At 38.3% G+C, this 18,105-nt stretch overlaps 1 protein-coding gene and 2 long non-coding RNA genes across 5 annotated transcripts in view; 2 read left to right on the forward strand and 1 right to left on the reverse strand.

Annotated features, from left to right (window-relative positions):
• LOC113632517 (uncharacterized) overlaps positions 1 to 4,324 on the forward strand; it is a 264,325-nt gene extending 260,001 nt beyond the window's left edge. The window contains exons 4-5 of the long non-coding RNA XR_003437842.1: positions 2,282 to 2,404; positions 4,252 to 4,324. This is a non-coding gene — a long non-coding RNA (uncharacterized LOC113632517). The remainder of the gene's footprint in view (positions 1 to 2,281; positions 2,405 to 4,251) is intronic.
• Positions 4,325 to 7,360: 3,036 nt separating this feature from the next.
• NRG3 (neuregulin 3) overlaps positions 7,361 to 18,105 on the reverse strand; it is a 1,055,004-nt gene continuing 1,044,259 nt past the window's right edge. Inside the window, exons 8-10 of one of the 3 annotated variants that reach the window (XM_027129705.1) lie at positions 14,180 to 14,350; positions 8,448 to 8,519; positions 7,697 to 8,204 (exon numbers count right to left, since the gene is read on the reverse strand). In XM_027129705.1, the coding sequence (XP_026985506.1) occupies positions 7,697 to 8,204; positions 8,448 to 8,519; positions 14,180 to 14,350 (751 nt within the window). Of the gene's footprint in view, positions 8,205 to 8,447; positions 8,520 to 14,179; positions 14,351 to 18,105 lie in introns of all 3 variants that reach the window. The other 2 variants (XM_027129706.1, XM_027129707.1) reach the window with 2 other exon arrangements.
• Positions 10,006 to 16,051, forward strand: LOC113632519 (uncharacterized). Its single transcript, XR_003437843.1, has 3 exons — positions 10,006 to 10,993; positions 12,949 to 13,027; positions 15,852 to 16,051. It is a non-coding gene; the product is annotated as an uncharacterized LOC113632519 (long non-coding RNA).

Consider the following 18,105-nt stretch of genomic DNA (forward strand, 5'->3'; position numbering starts at 1 on the left):
AAAGCAAAGCAAAAAGAAATTTATTAGTTAGATCTTTCTGTTGTCTAACTATTCATGGTATCACATGCCTAACTCTTCTTTTTCAATGGAGAAAAGACTCACAGTGATGCTTATTCATTTTTTTAGCCGTAATGAATGGACTCAGCAGAACAACTTTTTTTTAAATCAAAATAATTCCCCATTTCTCAAACTCTGTGCTATACGGTACTTTTCAGCTTTATTTGGATCCAAGGAAGACTGCAACTCCTTGTATCTGTGTATCAGACATTTTAATTCTCAAAATATGTTTGCATCTGCCTCCGTAATTGATTCAGTAGCTTCCTCTGTGTTTAGCTTAAAATATGGGAGCATTCAGTGAAAGGTGTCAATGAGAAAATAAGGAGAGGTTAATAGATAATAATTTCTTTTTATAATTCTCCCTATTTTTTTCTATCTTTTTATCTACACAAATTTTCATAAACTTTGTGTCACGTTAGAAGAAATGGCAAAGTGGACATTTTAGTATATTTAAATGTTTGCACATTTAAATATACTAAATAGGTATAATTAATGCCCAGTAGAAGTTCTAAAACATTAAATATTATTATGGAAAGAAGAGTCCACTTATGCAGAAGAATTATGAAAAAAACGTATTATGCAAACTATTTGCCAGTATTTCCTACATTATTTTAACCTTAGATTTGATTTGATTTTTACTCAGTATTTTACTTGAAGCCTTTACAAATATTGTTATTGGTTTGTATTTTGGTCATTGTTTAAAGGATGATTGCTTTGTTTTACTTATTGTTTTGTTCTTTTATGTGAATGGATGATTTTGTCTTTGTCTCTTAAAAAATGGAAAATGCTGTTGTAAAAAACAATAATAAGGTTGAAAAGTTTGTTAACAATATTAGGAAAATTAAAGGTCCCTGGGGTATGTCTGTATATGAGAAGATACTGGTTAAAGTCATGAACCTTATAATCACATTTGAAATGTTCCCAGTTTATTCCCCCAGTGATACAACTCAAAGAACAAAGCTATTTTTTCCTACCAAGTCACATCAATGTCTCATTTTAGCTGAAAATTCCCTGTTTAATAAAAGAGAAGTGAGATAAGAGGAACATACAGTAAGAATCTAACCTAAGGGAATCTGAGTGTCCAGCTTCATCAAAGGCTTCTGAAAAGGGATGACAGGGAAATGATAGTCAAGGATTTCCTCCACCTATGTAAACTTAAGTGAAGTCAAGATTATTATTAGATAGACTATTAAATTCACTTCTTAATTTTTAATAAGCAATATGATCTCTCTTCCTGGAAACAAAGTGCAGACGTAATGGAACTTTGCTAGGATGTCAAGGGACATACAGCTCGTATTATTTCCCATAGCCTTCATATCCCACACATCGGTGGACATCATTCTGAAATGTTTTCTTGGAAGAAGGTAAAGGAGATACATATACACTCCTTGAAACAAAATTATTATCACAGGCACAAAAGATCAGTTTTGGTAAATTTATTTTAAATGACAACTAAAAATATTCTGACCATTTTGCATGTATTCTCCTCTGTGTGATTTACATTCTTTGTTTAAAATATGATTGGTCAAATATATTAAGAAGAAGTGAATTTGTTTATTTAGATTTAATGTGTACAGTTGCATCCTTGAAAAAGTAAGAGCCAATTTCCCACTAATTATCTTTAAAATATATACATTGGCTACTGGAAAATGTGTAGTGATTTTAAGGTAAGTTTTCCATTCTTCCATTTGTTTCAGTTTGAACAAATGTATCTATTCTCCAGACTTTCATTGGTAAAGATAAAATTCAAAAGCAGGCTATATAGAACAAACCTTAAAAGATAATCACTATATTTTTTTTGCTGTAGGCATTTCCTAAGAAACATATCTAAAATCAAGGTCTTCCATGTCATAAGAGTTTGGAGTGTTACATACTTGGGTGACCTGTAAAGGAAAAAATCTAAGGAAAAGGAGTACAACATTGAGTTTTAACACACCATGTGTACTGTGCTGTGCGTGTGTGTGTGTGATTGTTTAAGCCCTTACATTTAAATTTATTTCAGAAAGATCAATGTAAAGTGTAACAAGGCTGTATGAGTGGTTTATCAGACATCTAAATATATTAAAAACAAGTTAAGAAAATGTGAATTTTTTCCCTTCTATTTCAATTTTGTAAACAACTATATGGAATCCGTATAACTTTAAAAACCAACACAATTTGAAGAGCTGTACTGTTTTTGATTGAGGTTTTTCAACATTCTGTGTTTGTTTTATTAAATACTTAGGAATTCAGATGTTGCCCTCAATGAAGATAAATTATAGATGGGAGAATTAACGCTACTCAGGATGCTGCTGGACGAGCCAACAGATACTAATTTGTTAAAAACAGCAATTACAACCAAAATTAAGTAAGTAACCTCTGCATTTTTTTGGTCTATTGTGTCCGCCAAAGACAGGATTATTTCCAACTATAATGTGAATAGTGTCTCCAGAGAATTTATTCACTATTAATTGGAGAGGTCATGTTAAGAAGTTTGAGATGCAAATAATTGAAAATATCAGTAAATATCCTGTGTATCCAATGAGAGTGTGTCACAGCTTCTGTGAGAGGAGAACAGCTTCAAGGTCTCATGCCTTCTCTGCAGAACCCTTTGCTCTGGCTTCAATAAAAGTTCACAGTTTAAAAATCTGTGGCAAATACTCAAAAATCTGGGGCAAATTTTGATGCTCAAGCTTTGAAATTAGATATTTTCTTGGCCATCCCTTCTTCTTTATTACCTGGCCTAGGTAAATTTACTTTAACAACGATCACAAAAGGGATCCTGTCTATTTCTCCATGGAAATTAAATGGAATATTATAAATGTAAGTCATTCACAGGTTGATATACAGATTCCGATAATTTTGAAGTCTTACAGCCATTTTCTTTCCAAAGGGTTATGTCACTGGAGGACAAATAATGAGGTAAAGTCTGAGTTGGAATGATTGGATAACATTCCATCCAATTTGAAAGGGAAATCATAGATGAACTAGATCATCCTCCTTATTTGACAGATGGGGTCATGGAGCTACTATTATGCATACATAAATCAGAAGCTTTCACAAAGACAACTTCCAATATAAAGATTTTCTAATTCATTTCCAACAATAAGAATTATTTGCTGTCGCATCATTAATGCTTTCATAGGCAACAATACACATGCAATCAATACAGGTTTTTATGACAAAAAGTTATCAAAGTACTAGAGGCCTAGTACTTTTAAGTCTGATCATCTCTGCTAGTATCTTCACATCTTCACTGGGTATCCAACATTAACATGTGGTTTCCCCACCACCATTCTGCCCTTACCACAACTCCTTACTAGAGTTCAGTGGGCACTAGAAGTCAAAGACACCTGTTTAGGCCCCTTTGAGAGATCTAATGGTTAAATTTGTAAAAAAATATATTTGAAATTATACACTATAGGGACAGTAATCATATATACCCATAGTTTAATCTTCATTTCTAAGAGAGAATCTAGCAGACGTTCTGCTCCAGGGTCTTTTGAATTTTCCAACCCAAGGATATTTCTGCTTACCTTAGAAAGAGAAAAACCTAGAAAATGCCTGTATTACCTAAACATTGCCAAGTTGGCTGATTTCTAAATGATATTATTTCGTTGGCATTCCATGAGGCAATCACTTTAATATTTGTCAAATGAAGCAAAAATAAAGCCACCAAAATAATCAAACTAAATGTAATATACATATATATTTTACACATACATATATACTTATATATGTATGTATGTGTGTGTGTGTAGTCACAGTAGGAAACAGATTATTATGAGAGAACGATGTTGACCTTAAGGAATGAATGTCTTCCTTTACCCTCACTATTTCTTTAAAAGGGAAAGAAAGAATAAAAGAGGAAGAGATAAAGCTTATTTAAAGGCCTCATTTCCCATGACACATTGGGATGCATTTAAAATCGAGAACAGCCCAGAAGCATTGTGCTGGTCTTTCTTGGATGAAGACTGAATTTCTGTAGACTAAAGTACAAACAGAGTACAGACATGCTATCATTGAATACACTGTACTGAATCTATACAATTGAATAATAATTTAAAAAGTATTCTTTATATATAAAATGTTTCCTGGATACCAAAAGCTCAAATAAAAACCCCACCCCTCCTGCTGTGTTCCTAGGTATACTATATACTCATTTGGGAAATGTTTCATAGCACTTGTCTAAGGGCAATATTTTCTGGTTTACAGGGCTGGAGTCAAAGGAGTCACCATCCCCCCGCACTTAGGGAGTCAGGGTTTCCTGTAGCACCATACTTCAAGGTAAGTGTGAGTGACTGCTGCATACGTCAAGCATATTCTGGTGGAGACCCGGTTATTGAGAGCTTTAGCTGTAGTCGCCAAAAGCCCCACTCAAATTGTAGCTGTCAGTCAATTCAGAAGCCAGTGATCATTCTCTGGAAATCTGCTTGGCCCTTCTGTTCTCTTTTTGGTAGGCCTGATATGTTATGATCAAAACAGGGTAGTTGTGGAGTCCTGAAAATAGCACTGTTTCTCCTCCAGAGGACCTTGCTATTATTGATGCTTGGAAATAATGTAAATCATTGGAGATTTGATCTATCTACAAATATTTAGTCCTTCACCCATAGCAAGGTAGATGTTGGACAACAGTGTAAAACATAGAGCACTAAATGTGCATACAAAAATCAGAGAATTTGGATGCCAATTCTCCAACATAATTTCCACTCTTTCTCATTAGCATAAAATTGCTCATGTAGTTTGAACAGCAGCATTCTATAGAAGTCACTGGCAAATCAGAATAACACACACTTTATAAAAAAAGACATCAGAAGATGATGCAGAGTGAAAAATAATGAGTGACATTCATTCTCCAGTAAATAATGAATATGCAACTAACTTAATTACCAAGTCTCCAAATACCTATTCACTTAAGAAATACAGGGAAAATGAAGCAAAATCAAAAGTGGCTTGTAGAAATAAATACTTCTCTGTAGGCACGTGAGCTTGAAGGACAAGGTATCGATGTCTCCAGGTGTTGGCCACGTTAGATCAACTTTGAACGTCTTGATGCTATCAGCACTTGTCTGCTGGTGCCCAAAGAGGTGCTTTTTGAGTGTGGACCCTTTTCACAGGAGAGCTTCATATTCCAAAAGGAGACAAATGGCCACTGAAAGTGACCATTAATAATTGTTCTTTACGGAGGATTTTTGTCTCTACTATCAATTTGGACATAACTTTATCTCTAAACTTTACATCGGGCCGCCAGTGGATGTGTGTAACTTTCATACATTTTAGAACGCACGAGGCTGTTTATAATCACATAATATATAGTTCAACTTTAAAAAAAAAAATAAGGGGTCAGAGCAGGACTTAAGTTTGATTGACAACCTTCGATCTCCTTAGAGCAAAAGATATATTAATATAACTGCAGTGAAAGGTGTTAAAAAAGAAATAACTGCAGTGAGTCACAAAATACACAAACTCCTAATTAGGTGGATCCTGTATGAATCCGTTTAGATCTGCAACAGGTAGCATTTTAATGAAAAACCCAAGACAAGGTTGACTTGGGAGGACTTCCAGTGAATGTTTGATAATTGTGATAAATTTCAACTCAGTAGCATATCGAATATGCAAGTTATGGGGGTTTTATACACCAGTTAGTTAAAACCGTTTTTCTAAAATTTTCCCAAAGATATACTATTTCTAAATGAGAATTTAGATAATTGAGACATTAAAAAGTTGTAATAATCCTTTTTAAGAGTCTAGTATTACCTCTATATTCAAAACAAAGGAACAATAGTGGGACAACTAAGGAACAGCATGAAGTTGTTAAATATAAAATGCATTTCTACCAAAATGTTTTCAACATTTGAGACTTTTGAATTTCCACTAAACAGTGTTGAGAAGAACACAATGTTCTTTATTTTCCCTGTATGGCATTATGTCTACTTACGTCTATTATCCAAGAAAGAATGTTCTCAGAGAGCAATTTGCAATGTATTTTAAACAGAAACAGCTTAACCTTCATTAAGAATTGTGTATATTCAATATTTGATTCAGAAATAGTTAGTTACATTCCTTTTCAGTGGAATGTGAGTCTTCCACAGGAAGTTTTAATCAAGGTTTTCCCAAACTTCAGTAAAAGAAATCTTTTATATACTTTCAAATACTATGCCTTTTTATTTAAAACAGTGTAAACATAACAACTCAACACCACCAATAACTGGAAAAAGACTGGTTATGTGAACGCTAATGTCCTTGAATGCCCCGTGAAAATTAGGCTAAATAAGACAGACAAATCTTCAGAAGTTTCAGTTCACCTTAGCAGTGGTAAAAATATTGCTTTATTCCAAAGGAACATACAACACAATTTACTGTTCTTTGGGGGGCTTCCTGTGAACTGAATAGGCTGGGCTTTGTAATTTCAACAATTTATTCTTTCCATATTAACCACAGAAGCCAATGTCTTGGTCCACGCGTAGTAGACTTGCTACAAAAAGTAATGAGGAAAATGAGAAAACAAAGGGTAACTAACTATCAATTTGATCATTGGCTTGTATAAATAATTTAAGTACGCATGATTCAAAATACACATCCCCAACTCGCCTTGTGATACTGATATCATTAATGAGCCAATAGCTGTTCCTCTCAAAAAGATTCACATCAGAATATAGTCTAGACATTGTCAAGAGTTTTATAGGACCCCACCATGCACGTGACCTTGATTTACTAACTGAACGTTATACTTAATGGAAAAGTTTAAAGCGAACAGATCTAAGAGGGAAATTTTTTCTGAATATTAGATTCCCTGATGTTTCAGAACAAATTTTAGCAAGCTTAACGCACACACATGCACACACATACGCACGATGAACATATGTGCATACGGCATACCGGTGCTCGAGTGAGCAAGCCCAGACACACAGGCACACACACTGAGAAGTGCTCCTTTGGAGCCCCTAAACGATCTCAAACGAAAACATTTCTATTAGCTATTAGCATGATTTTAGTGACACGACAGTGTGATGTTTTTGTCTCTTTTTCTGTAATAATTTCTTACCTCCCTCTGAGATGCTGTGCCTTCAAATTTCAGAGGAAGCTGGCACGTGAGAGTGGCTAAGATTGCCCCATGACTCCCTCTGTCTCCTGTCCCTCTCCTTCCAGAGTCTTTGTGCCATTCTTCAAAAAGTAAATAGAAAACACTACATTTGTTGACATGACATAACCTGTGATGAGGCTGTCGAGTGAATAGAAATTTAGGGATTGGCAAGCCAAATGGCAAGGACCACCTGCTCACTGGCACGCCCACCCTTGGGATGCGTCTCTTCTCTTTGAAACCGGGTAACTGCCAGCACTTTTTTATGAGGTCACTGGCACTGTGGGGCGGAGAGTCTGAATTGCCCACATCTACTAAGAGCCAAAGAGGACAGTGTTGGGACTAAATGAAATTGTATTCAAAATTCTACCCAAAAGCTTTAGTGGTAAGCTTTATCCCTCCTGAAACGTTTCTTTCCCTTTAAAAAAATATTTTGTTAAAAAACACTATGAGGGTGATAGACTATTTGGTTTCTTCTAAGTAGATGCTCTTAAATTAATGCATATAAATAATTTGTATTTAATCTCCTCTCTTTCCTGTTGAGCAAAGCATAGAACGCACAGATTCTTACATCTCAGGTCACTTGGTCAACGCAGGGTCTCTTTGTATTTCATTTTTTAAGACAAATTGGGCCTCTCGTTCTGATTTGGCTGTGGAACTCAGGGGGAGAAAGGCTGTGTTTTCACTCGCACTGTCCTCGGTTTCCACGCTGGCCAGTTCGTAGTCTTCTGACCGCCTGGCACCAGTCAGAATTCGGATCTGCTCCTGGACAGTTTCTAGCAATATTTTCACTTCTTGCTGTTCTGCTATAAGACAATCGCTGACTGGAATACTCACATTGACAATATCAGCAGAGTAGGAGTTTTTGCACCATTTGATGCTTTTGACTTCAGAAATCCCTGGCATTTGCATGCAGGTTTCCTCTAGACCCACTGAGGGGATGATGGGCACGGAACTGGCCCTTGGGGATGAATATCCCATCAGGTCCGTTTGATCCAAGCTATTAAAATAGGAGTTTGTCTCTCTCGAAGGCAGTTGCATATTTATTGATGCATTTTGTTGGGTTGTTAAACCACTGGATGAATACCTGAAGAAGAAACAAAGTGTTACATATTCTGTGCTCTTCCCATCTTCTTGAGAGCACTATTCAGTCAACAAAGCACTTTCCACATGCACCATCTCACTGAATTCTCACAGCAACCCCATGAGACGGATACTATGTTCCCAGTTAAACAGAGAAGTTAACTGAAGCTCAGATAGGTGAAGTGACTTGCCCAAGGTCACACAGAAAATAAGTGACAGACTGAGACTCAAACCCAGATCTTCTTACTTTAAGTCCAGGGATCTTTCAACACACCACAGCTGTATAGGCAGGTGGGATATAGTCTTCCTGACCTCTATCCTAGAATACAAAGTAAATGGGGATTGAGCAGGTAAGTGTGTGTGGCCCTTCCGTAGTGACAAACAGGAAACCCATAACGGCATTACTCCACTCCATCAACCTGACCACCCTCTCAGCCCTGGTTTAGTCCAGTGTAGACTCCTTGTGGCCACCCTAGGTGGAGGCAATCAGGAAGCCCAATATTAAGCCTCAAGGTACTAAAGTCCTGAGTTTCTCTGCTTCACATTGACTTTAGGGGGACCAAATCCAATTTCCACTGGCACTCTGCTCTTAGGAACTGCCTCCCTGCCAGTTTGCTGAGCCTAAAAGATGGGACGAGAGGCACACAGTTCCTCTGTCTGCCCAAGATGAACATGAAGTGAGTTCCACAGGGCCTCGACCAAGCTAGTAACGTTCCTCACGTGGTTTCTGGAGCCAAGTAAGGTAGTTCATGGGTGCATGGTAAAATGGCTTGTTGAGAACGCCCTCGTGCCGTTCCAAGTGGTTTAAATATGCCAGAATCTGGCTGGCCCCCCTCTTGCTTGTTCAGAGCTAGTGAATTTTCCATTGCCTCTGAACTTTCCAGTGCCAAAAAGTGAGGCAGGGATATCGTAGGTTCACGGAAATGTAGTTTGGGGACTTGAACAGTAGTATTTATTCTATTTCTCAATTCGTTTTCCTCAATTTTAACCTTAAACATTAAAATTGAAGCATAATCTAAACACGTTCATCCTCAATATAATAAATCTCATTCCCCTTGTCTTACATTATAATGTAAACAAAAATCATGTTTATACATGGAAAGAATAATTGCAATGAAGTGTGTCGCATACTAAACATTAGAAACCTTTATTGTAAAGACAAGATGGGAGCAATTTAGAGATCTGTCTTTCTGCCAGACAGTGTGAAAAGATGGGGAACAAATTTAGGTGTTATTGTGTCCTACCCTCTCTTACTGAGCCTAGTACGGAGTTGGCAATCAATAAAGTTTGATTGAACGGACTCAGGAATACATGAACAGATCTTCAAGGTAAACACTCCCTTAATATCCCAGTCAACAAGAGCTAACAAACATTCACACAGAGCTTTCAAAAAGCACTTTCACCACTAATTACATCCACTGATCAAAAAAACAAAACAAAACTGTGCGGTTTATTTATTACCACATAATGGATAAATAAACTGGACTAAGGGATACCCAAAGGGCTTGCCCCAAATCACACCCTTGGTAAGCAGCAGAGGAAGAAGTTAAACCCACGTTGTCTTATGTTAATTGTTACTATCAAAGCCAGAAATGAGTGGGCATCTCAAGCCTTTTTTGAGATGTAAAACCTACCTGCGCCAATTATATAGCCACATACAAAGAAATTCCCTGGGGAACCTCAATGACTTTCTCCCTAGTGTTCTATGACTGAAAATCTGAACCTAAAGTTTCTGATCAATGAATCAATTTCAACAAGAAGAAAAGGGACAAATTGCAGGCTTTTGTGTTCTTTCCTTAGCACCATTAACGTGTATGAAGATACAGAATGTCTGCTATCAGATTCACCAATGGCACCGAAATTTAAGGAGGATAAGATCGTCTTTCACATGGATCGTCAGAGTGTATCAGTGAGTAGAATCTACCAGGTTGAAATGTGATGGTGATAGTGCCAATTCTTAATACCTGGATCTAAACATTATTGGTAAAAATGATGGATAAAGGTGTAAGTATCTTAGAGGATTCAGTCAACTGTTGACGCTTCAGCAAGTCCACAATGTGACGCCATGTTGGAAAAATTAATAGTCTTGTTCAGGCTTCAGAGGCAACAATAGGCCTCTGACTGAACAAAGACCCTGAAAGGAGCTACATACCGAACTGCTGGACTACATGCAGGTCAGCAGAAACGGTGCTAACAAGTCTTGGGAACCAACAGGTAAGGAAGGGAGTAAGTCACGAAGCTTCCTGGGCCTTGGGAATCTGGCCAAATCCCGGGGATCAGTGAGCATCCTGAGACTTACGACTAGAGATCAGAGCGTTTATGATAATAGCCAGAGGGGCATATCTGCACGTAAGCTGATGATTATCAGTGTGCAGCTTGGCATTAAAAGCAGGACTCCTTCGGGCTGCACTCTGAACTCTCATCCATGGAGCGGGCACAACGCCCGGGACCTTCCACCTGGGACTCCAAATTGCTGTTCAAGGGATGTCACAGCGTTGCTCGCATCTGGATGGAGGTGCTTCCCCAATTTGGTGATGGTAAATACATTTCTTTCTTACTATTTTGCTTATCTCTGTGCTATAACTAACGTAACAAGCTTTCTTCTTTCTTACTTAAGTGTTGAGGGGTTACTTTGCCAACAAACCCTCGGAACTTGAAACTGAAAGTAAGTCTTTCGGCAAAACACGTGACTACGAAGTAATCAAAGGCAATTCAAGCCAGACTTGGAGCAGTCTTCTCATATGCCTGCGTGCTGACTGAAGGAGTTGACTTACACATCATCTCACAAGCCAGGTATGGATCCCATGTTGGCAACAACTGACATCTGAAAGGCTGCCCTAACATGAAGATGCACTTTAAACAATTAGTCGTGTTTGGGATCAGAGAGGATTTCAAGTCTCACCACCATTACATGCTCTGGAATCTTAGGCAAACCCAGCAGCCTTACCTTAATTCTCTCATTAATTAAAACCATCAGGTAGCAATACTGATCTAGAGGGACTGCTCTGAGGACTCACTGAAGTAATGCCTCTTCACTATTCCCTTCCTTCCTAGAGTTGCTCCGAGTGTCCTAGCACTGGTCTTTGATTAGGAGGTGATACTACCCTCCAGAAGTTTAAGTGAGAGTTACACTTCTAGGCATGATTCTTGATTAGAAGATACTCAGAGTTCTGTATCCCTTCAGAGTCAACAACTCTGTCACACGTTCGATCCATGAGCCTGTCATTCATTGACTGTAAAATGCCAGTTTGGACCAGTTGGACTGCCTTTCCTCCAATCCCTCAACAAAGTAATCACAAGTACATTTCCTCTGTAACTGTGTGAGTCAAAGCATCCTTTTAAAGAGGGAAGATTTCAACAGTTAGTCATTCGGTTTGATTCCCAGTAATTCAGCGGTCAGGCCAAGAAATCAGCGTTTCCCCAGAGGACTCCAAGACCCAGTTCTTGGTGCACATGGAATTAGAATGAACTGACTAAATTGAAGGAATCTACTTCTCCCTCTGGAGCCGTACAATTAGAGATTCCATTTACACATCACCATCCATGACTGTGATTTTTCTTCACATTCCTTTCCTGGTTTAATGGTTTATTTAGTCAGAAAGGCCGGTATTCAATCCATTTCTTTTACGTGGGCTATCCCACCTTGGGTTAAATTCTGCTGTCTTTAGTGTGTTCATCTGTACACTTCCTGAAGAATAACTGAATGTAAGTTTGTAAAGTTGCTATTTAAGTGAGGTGGATAATCAGTATGTTTCTATCCCTTCTACTTCGAAGGTAGCAACCTAACTTTTGTGATTCCATCTCTTTCTGTCTAGTACATGATTCCATTAGTTTGATTTGCCTGACATAACCCAGTTCACAGTTCTGTGAGCCACTGCCATGGCTGTCGTCGATCCACTGATCAGGGGAAAGGCTCTTGAAGAAGTTCCCGTCCACCTGGCTCCCTCCTCAGGCTTCACTAAGTCAGGCACTGGGTTCAAGCTGGGTTGAAGTTAGTGTCAAGGAGAGACATCATCTACACCGGGAATCTAAGTAGCAGACAGCACCCACATGCTTGATAAACAAGCAGCAGTTGGCTGTTATAAATTCATTCACTCCCCCTCCAGGCTAGGGCCAGATTTGAAGAGGGCCTTTAGCTGTGAAATTCTATTACCATTTCCAGTCCGGAGAGACGGTCAGTCCCCCAGGAGTGGGAAATAGCTGTTGTCAAGAATTAAGAATGAGATTGCTCCCTGAGACTCACTGCGCTGAGCACACAGTGACTTGGAGTCACCGTTTATCAACGTCAGGTGCATATCACATGCACATTGGCTAGGTGGCTAGCCAATTGGAGAGAATATTCCAAACCCAATGATGATTGATCCAAAACAAAACAATAGCCTTAAGAGTGCCCAACAGAAGAAAGACAGCACGGGCTGGGTCTCTCTCCACTCACAAAATCTCTAACTTGATTTCACCTCACTCATTCTCACTCCAACGTTCACCCCAGGAGGGGGGAAAAAAAAGAAATCTAAGTAACAGACATTATTAGTGATTTCAGAAGAAAAGTAGTTATGAAACATGATTAATTATAGGCTAAATGCAAGCCCCTTTTCCAGATATAAGGCAAAGAGAAATGCAAACTACTTCTTGACTTGCATTATACATTTTGGACAACTTAGATCTTACCAAATATATTTTACAGTCTATTTGGAATTGCTTCAAAATTACAAAATCCGGACACAGGCTATTTATTTCCTATCTTCTAGTCTTCCTACAGAAATCTGTTGCTGAGATTCGTCAGACATGGCATTGTTGCATACATATCACCCAGAAGAAAAGACAAAGGTAAGAGTCTGGGACAGACCTCAAACCTGCTTTGGCTTTTAACTTGCTGCAGACAGGGTGGAAAAATCACCCAGACCAAAGCAGCAAAGAAACCTAGTCTGGCTGATTCAGAGAGAGGAAAACTAGATGCAACAAGAACCTAGCCTGAGTGAGGAAATGGATTCTTGGCATTTCTGGAGTAAAGCCTGATTGCACTGCTCTTGAAATTAATAAGAATAATGGTTCCTGTGACAATAGCTACAAGTACCCCTTCTCTGTTTACCATGTGTCAGGTACAAGCTCTTGACACATGTAATTTCTTTTTAATCTGCCCAACAACCCTCAGGAAAGCTGGTATTATTTTGTTCAATTTATAGACGAGAAAAACGTAAGCTCAGATGATAAAACTTTCTCAAATTCATACAAGTAGTAAGGGGCAAAGATGAGATTTGAAATTCAGTCAGTTTCGATAAGGGCTGCCATACTTGGTTGAACAGCTTATGGCGGTTAGGTGAGTGGTGGCTAAAATGCATTCTACACTCCACTCACCATGCTATGGGCCCTATGAGGGTCTGTGTCCACTGAGAGGAAGGGACACTTTTTACACTGCAAGGATGAGCAACAGCCATGGAGTCCAAAGCCAATTTTTCCATCCCTGCACCGTGAATGAAACTAGAGATCTGAGTCCAGCTAGCTGTGCCTTGACAATACTCTGTCAACACTGACTGAGACTTGTTCAAGAATGCTCGAAGGATGCTTTATATATGTTACAGGTTATTGTTACGGTATTGTCCACAATAGTGATTAGAGAATTAAGCACTGGTTTTTTTCCAATCCTAAGGATGAAGGAACACTTTAGTCGTCCTAAGAAATCTCTGTGTTTTAAAATCAAAGACACATTCCCAGTTATTTTAGCAACTGCAATAGTAACATAGTGTCTAGATGTCTATACACTTAATGCTATATATCTTTTCTGTCTACCATTTCCCTAATATCTATTTCCATTGTATCTGTTTTTTAAAGTTATTCTTTTGTGGAACAAAGGTGGAAGCAAGCATAAATAGCCAAATGGTGATGAAACCAGTGAATAAAACCCCAAGGAACATCATAACTCAATTTAAAACTATATCATCCATGACACCCTCCCTAAATTCCATTGCTTTTAAGACCTACCCTTGGCAAGGTATCGTATCCTGGTCTGGGACCCTTGATTCCTCGAGTTGCTGATATGCTGGTCCCACGATTCCGCCCAACCTACTTCGGGGTGAGGGGGGTGTCCTTCTGAAGGCGTTCCTATGGAGCATACCACTCCTTTGCCCTGGGCTGCAGCAAGAGGAGAGAGTCCTGCTGGTGGAAAGAAAACCAACAAACAAATTGGTCACAGCAATAACCTCACAGGTGGCTGCTGAAACTTTTCAAGCACTGCATTTCCACCCTAGATCCTCAAAGTTCTAGGTCAGGCTCCATCCATGCCTGTAGTATATCTGTTAGGAGGGATCGCAGGTTACTGGATCCATTTTATCTCTGGAGAGACTGAGAAGGAAAGCAGTTCCAGTTCTGGGTTTCTGGCTTTCCAGTCTGGAGCACAATGGACTAAAATAACACCGGCTTTCCAGCCAACGAGGTGCGCTTGAGGAATTCTCCAGCTCCTGATTCCCCTCCTCCCTCATTATCCAAGCTACAAAGGTGCCTTTAGTAGAAATAAAAATGGCCTTGTTATTCAACACTGCCAAGAACTAAACCCAAGAAGCCTTAAGGGCTTTATGGGGAAAATTTCACTTGTGTTAGTGGTAGAATAAACTAACCTTATTTTAATTGCCTTTCTCTCCTTAATATATATGTTACTTTTGCAGTTCACTGTCTCAAATTTTCATAAATCCTGAGAACCTAAATTATTTTTCTTTTGAGTTTGCTTTAACTTTTTTTATTGAATGAAAGATCCTTTAAATTCTACAGTGCTTTGCAATTTTCAAAAGTTTCACACACATGATTTTACATAATCCCATAATAACCCTTTGAGTTTGCTTTTAATAAACATCTGATCGTACATTTTCTTGACCCATACATCCAAATACCCAAATAACCATGCCAGATGCCATCAAAGGGCAAGGCATAAACGGGATATACCTCAGGTAAGATCCCTACACAGATCACGTCAGACAAAGAACTAGACTCTTTAGAGAAATCAGTTACTAATTTGACGCATTACTTATTCCATATCCATTCCTCCCTCCACCCCACTGAATTTACCCTACTACCATGTGAACTGAGAGAACTTTGTTCCTGTGCAGACATTCCATGAGATGCCAATAAGGGAACTTAGAATTTTTGCGTTCCTACTCATTTAGCTCTGAAAATAGCAATAAAAAACCACACACAGGAACAGCAAAAACATTTTCAAAATTTCAATAAAGTTCTATAGGAACCAGTCCCCCAAATGAATTTTACCCATATTACTACATTATTTGGAGTTCTGTAAGTTTTCCCCCCACCAACATCACTGTTATTTCCACTTAATAAATACAAAACTTCTCAAATGTTATTTAAGGTCAGCATTTGAGAACCCGACAAATGAGTGCTAGTAGCCACCTTCCTGGTTTGGGCAAGGCGAAATGATCACACTTTATAACTTCATATTCGTCAAGCCCAATATTAACTTCCTGAGTTTGTGCAAACACCAGATCATACCTGGCAACGTTATTACAACTTCATTCTTCATCATCATATTTCTGGGTTGAGTGTATTGAGTCCTAACATGCCTAACAACAAGGGACCTCTAGTTAGGTCACTAAGCCAACGAGTTTAAGGAGCTCTATAATAACTGATTTGTTTCCCTCCCTTCCAGCTTCTACCTATACCATCCAATGGCAATTGTGGAGTCCACAGGGTACTCAGGCTTGGATGCTAGAATTAGCTGCATCAGGTCTGTATGATACTGGGGAAAGTACTTGTATCAGTCAGAGTCCTGGGGGGAAATAGATGGCACTCTATATTGGGTCATTTGGGAAGATTTTGCTATTTACAAAAGTGTGTTCACTGTTTGAGAAAAAAAAAAAATACAGGATACTACTGTACATAAGGGCTGGTAACAGTGGGAAGCTGTTACCATCCCTGTAACTGAAAGGACAGGGGGAAGGAGCAGTTACCTGACTGAAGAGAGAAAGGGTTTGTGAGAAGAGGACCTCTTGGCTAGTGCCAGAAACAGGGCTGTAGCTGAGACAACCAGGCAGGGAGGGAGGGGGCAGAAGTGTTAGGACCTCACTGGCCTCTGCCCTTCCATAACTTGCCTGTGCATCGCAAGAAACCAACAGAAGCCCAAAGGCAAGTGAGCCTGCTGTCCTCTTAGTGTACAAGGCAAGGCAGAAAAAGGTAAAGCCTAGAGGTGGGTGGAAGAGATGCAAATAAAGGTATTAGCACTTGTTTAGGTATTTTCATAGTATTGCTATGGGGATTAAAAAAGTATGTAAAGTGCTTAGCAGGGAGTCTGGCACTTAGTAGCTGCTCAACAAAGTAAATTCCCTTGATTCCTCTGCCCAAACTGACAACTCAAAGGCTCATACTAATCACTGAAAACCCTGGACTTATTTCACCTTAAAAAACCTACACATACTGTCTATAAATGAGTTATATTGCCAAAATATAATGTAATAAGTATAACATGATGTAATAGATTTCTTCTTTAAAAAGAAAGGGTTTTTTTTGGGGACTAAACATGAGGAAAAATGGCTTTGAATTAACAACTTTGTTTCATAAATGAGTTATCCAAATGAGTCATATTTGCAGTGCACAAAAGAAATGAATTATTCATAAAAGTCTACCAGTATGAGCTAGTAACCCATCTTAAAAAAACAGTTCTATACCTATTGATCAATCAACTGTTCAAGCTTTCTAACCCAATGGCATTCAGGAAGTTACACAGCAGTTTGCAGGATGTATAAATCAGTGACTAGGTTATCAATCACGAAAACGTTTAAGTCTACTGCATGTTTTACAAAACAAAAGCTATGATATATTGAACTATAATTTACAAAGTTCTAAAAGCACTTTATAAATCAACCCTTGCCTATCTATCAGGACGCAATGTATGCCAACAAATACTGCAATGTCATTGAACCAAATAAAAAAGAAGGTCTCTTAGAGACTTCCTTATTTGATCTGTGAGTGATTCCTAGAAACCAAGTTTAGGAGGAGGTATATCATCAGACAAAAGCAGGGTAGGGTATTTGCAGGTCAAATACATTAGAAGCTATAATTGCTTATCATATCAACTTTAAAACATGTACGACAATATAGTACTTAATATCATACTTAATTATTTTACTTGACTGAATGGAATACCACTTTAACGTGTATTACAATCAGCAGAGGAAAATGCTCTTTTGGAAAAAAAAACATCTTCTATAAGGCCAATAATTTTGTACTTAATTCCGTCATTGAAGAACGTCCACTAGGTCCAGTTAACTGAAGTAATCTTTTCGCAGGGAAATATTTGTAAATGCCCCAATTGATAGAAACCAAAAATTGTAGTTAATAACTAAAGCAATTATCCAGTAGCCAAACATATTTCATCCTGTGCTGAAACCTTTTTTTAACTTAGCAAACCCTTGGTACCTCAGTCTCTACCCATGTAGATTAAGAATAAAAATCACCATCAAGTACTAATGATTAGTATCAAGAGTGACATGAGAACCTCATAGTAAATGTGGCCAGCATCAAGAAAATCGTTTTTAGGGACTCCCTGAAAGGTGAGGGAGAAGTTAGTTTCCTTGAATAACGCATACTTCTCTCACGGTGGTTTTCAAAATATTGCCTACATCTATGAAAACCAAGGGTCAACAACATTTACCTTCCATTGCTGGGAACAATTGTTATTTTTTACCTTTTCCATTTAAAAAACGTTTAATCTCCATAATTAAGAATTTTTAAAATACTGTACCTCTCACTAAGAAAAGGAAGCTTAAATCTTTGGACGGCTTCCACAAAGACTGACGACATATCAATGCTTTCGGATGCACATAAACATAATGTCCGTCGTAGCAAGTATCAAATGTTGGCACTTTAGAACAAAACTTTCAATTTTTGGAATTCCAGATTCCTTA

This window comes from Aethalodelphis obliquidens, unplaced genomic scaffold, assembly GCF_003676395.1.
Source record: "Aethalodelphis obliquidens isolate GAN/ISIS:26980383/991018 unplaced genomic scaffold, ASM367639v1 scaffold37, whole genome shotgun sequence".
NCBI classification, from domain to species: domain Eukaryota; kingdom Metazoa; phylum Chordata; class Mammalia; order Artiodactyla; family Delphinidae; genus Aethalodelphis; species Aethalodelphis obliquidens.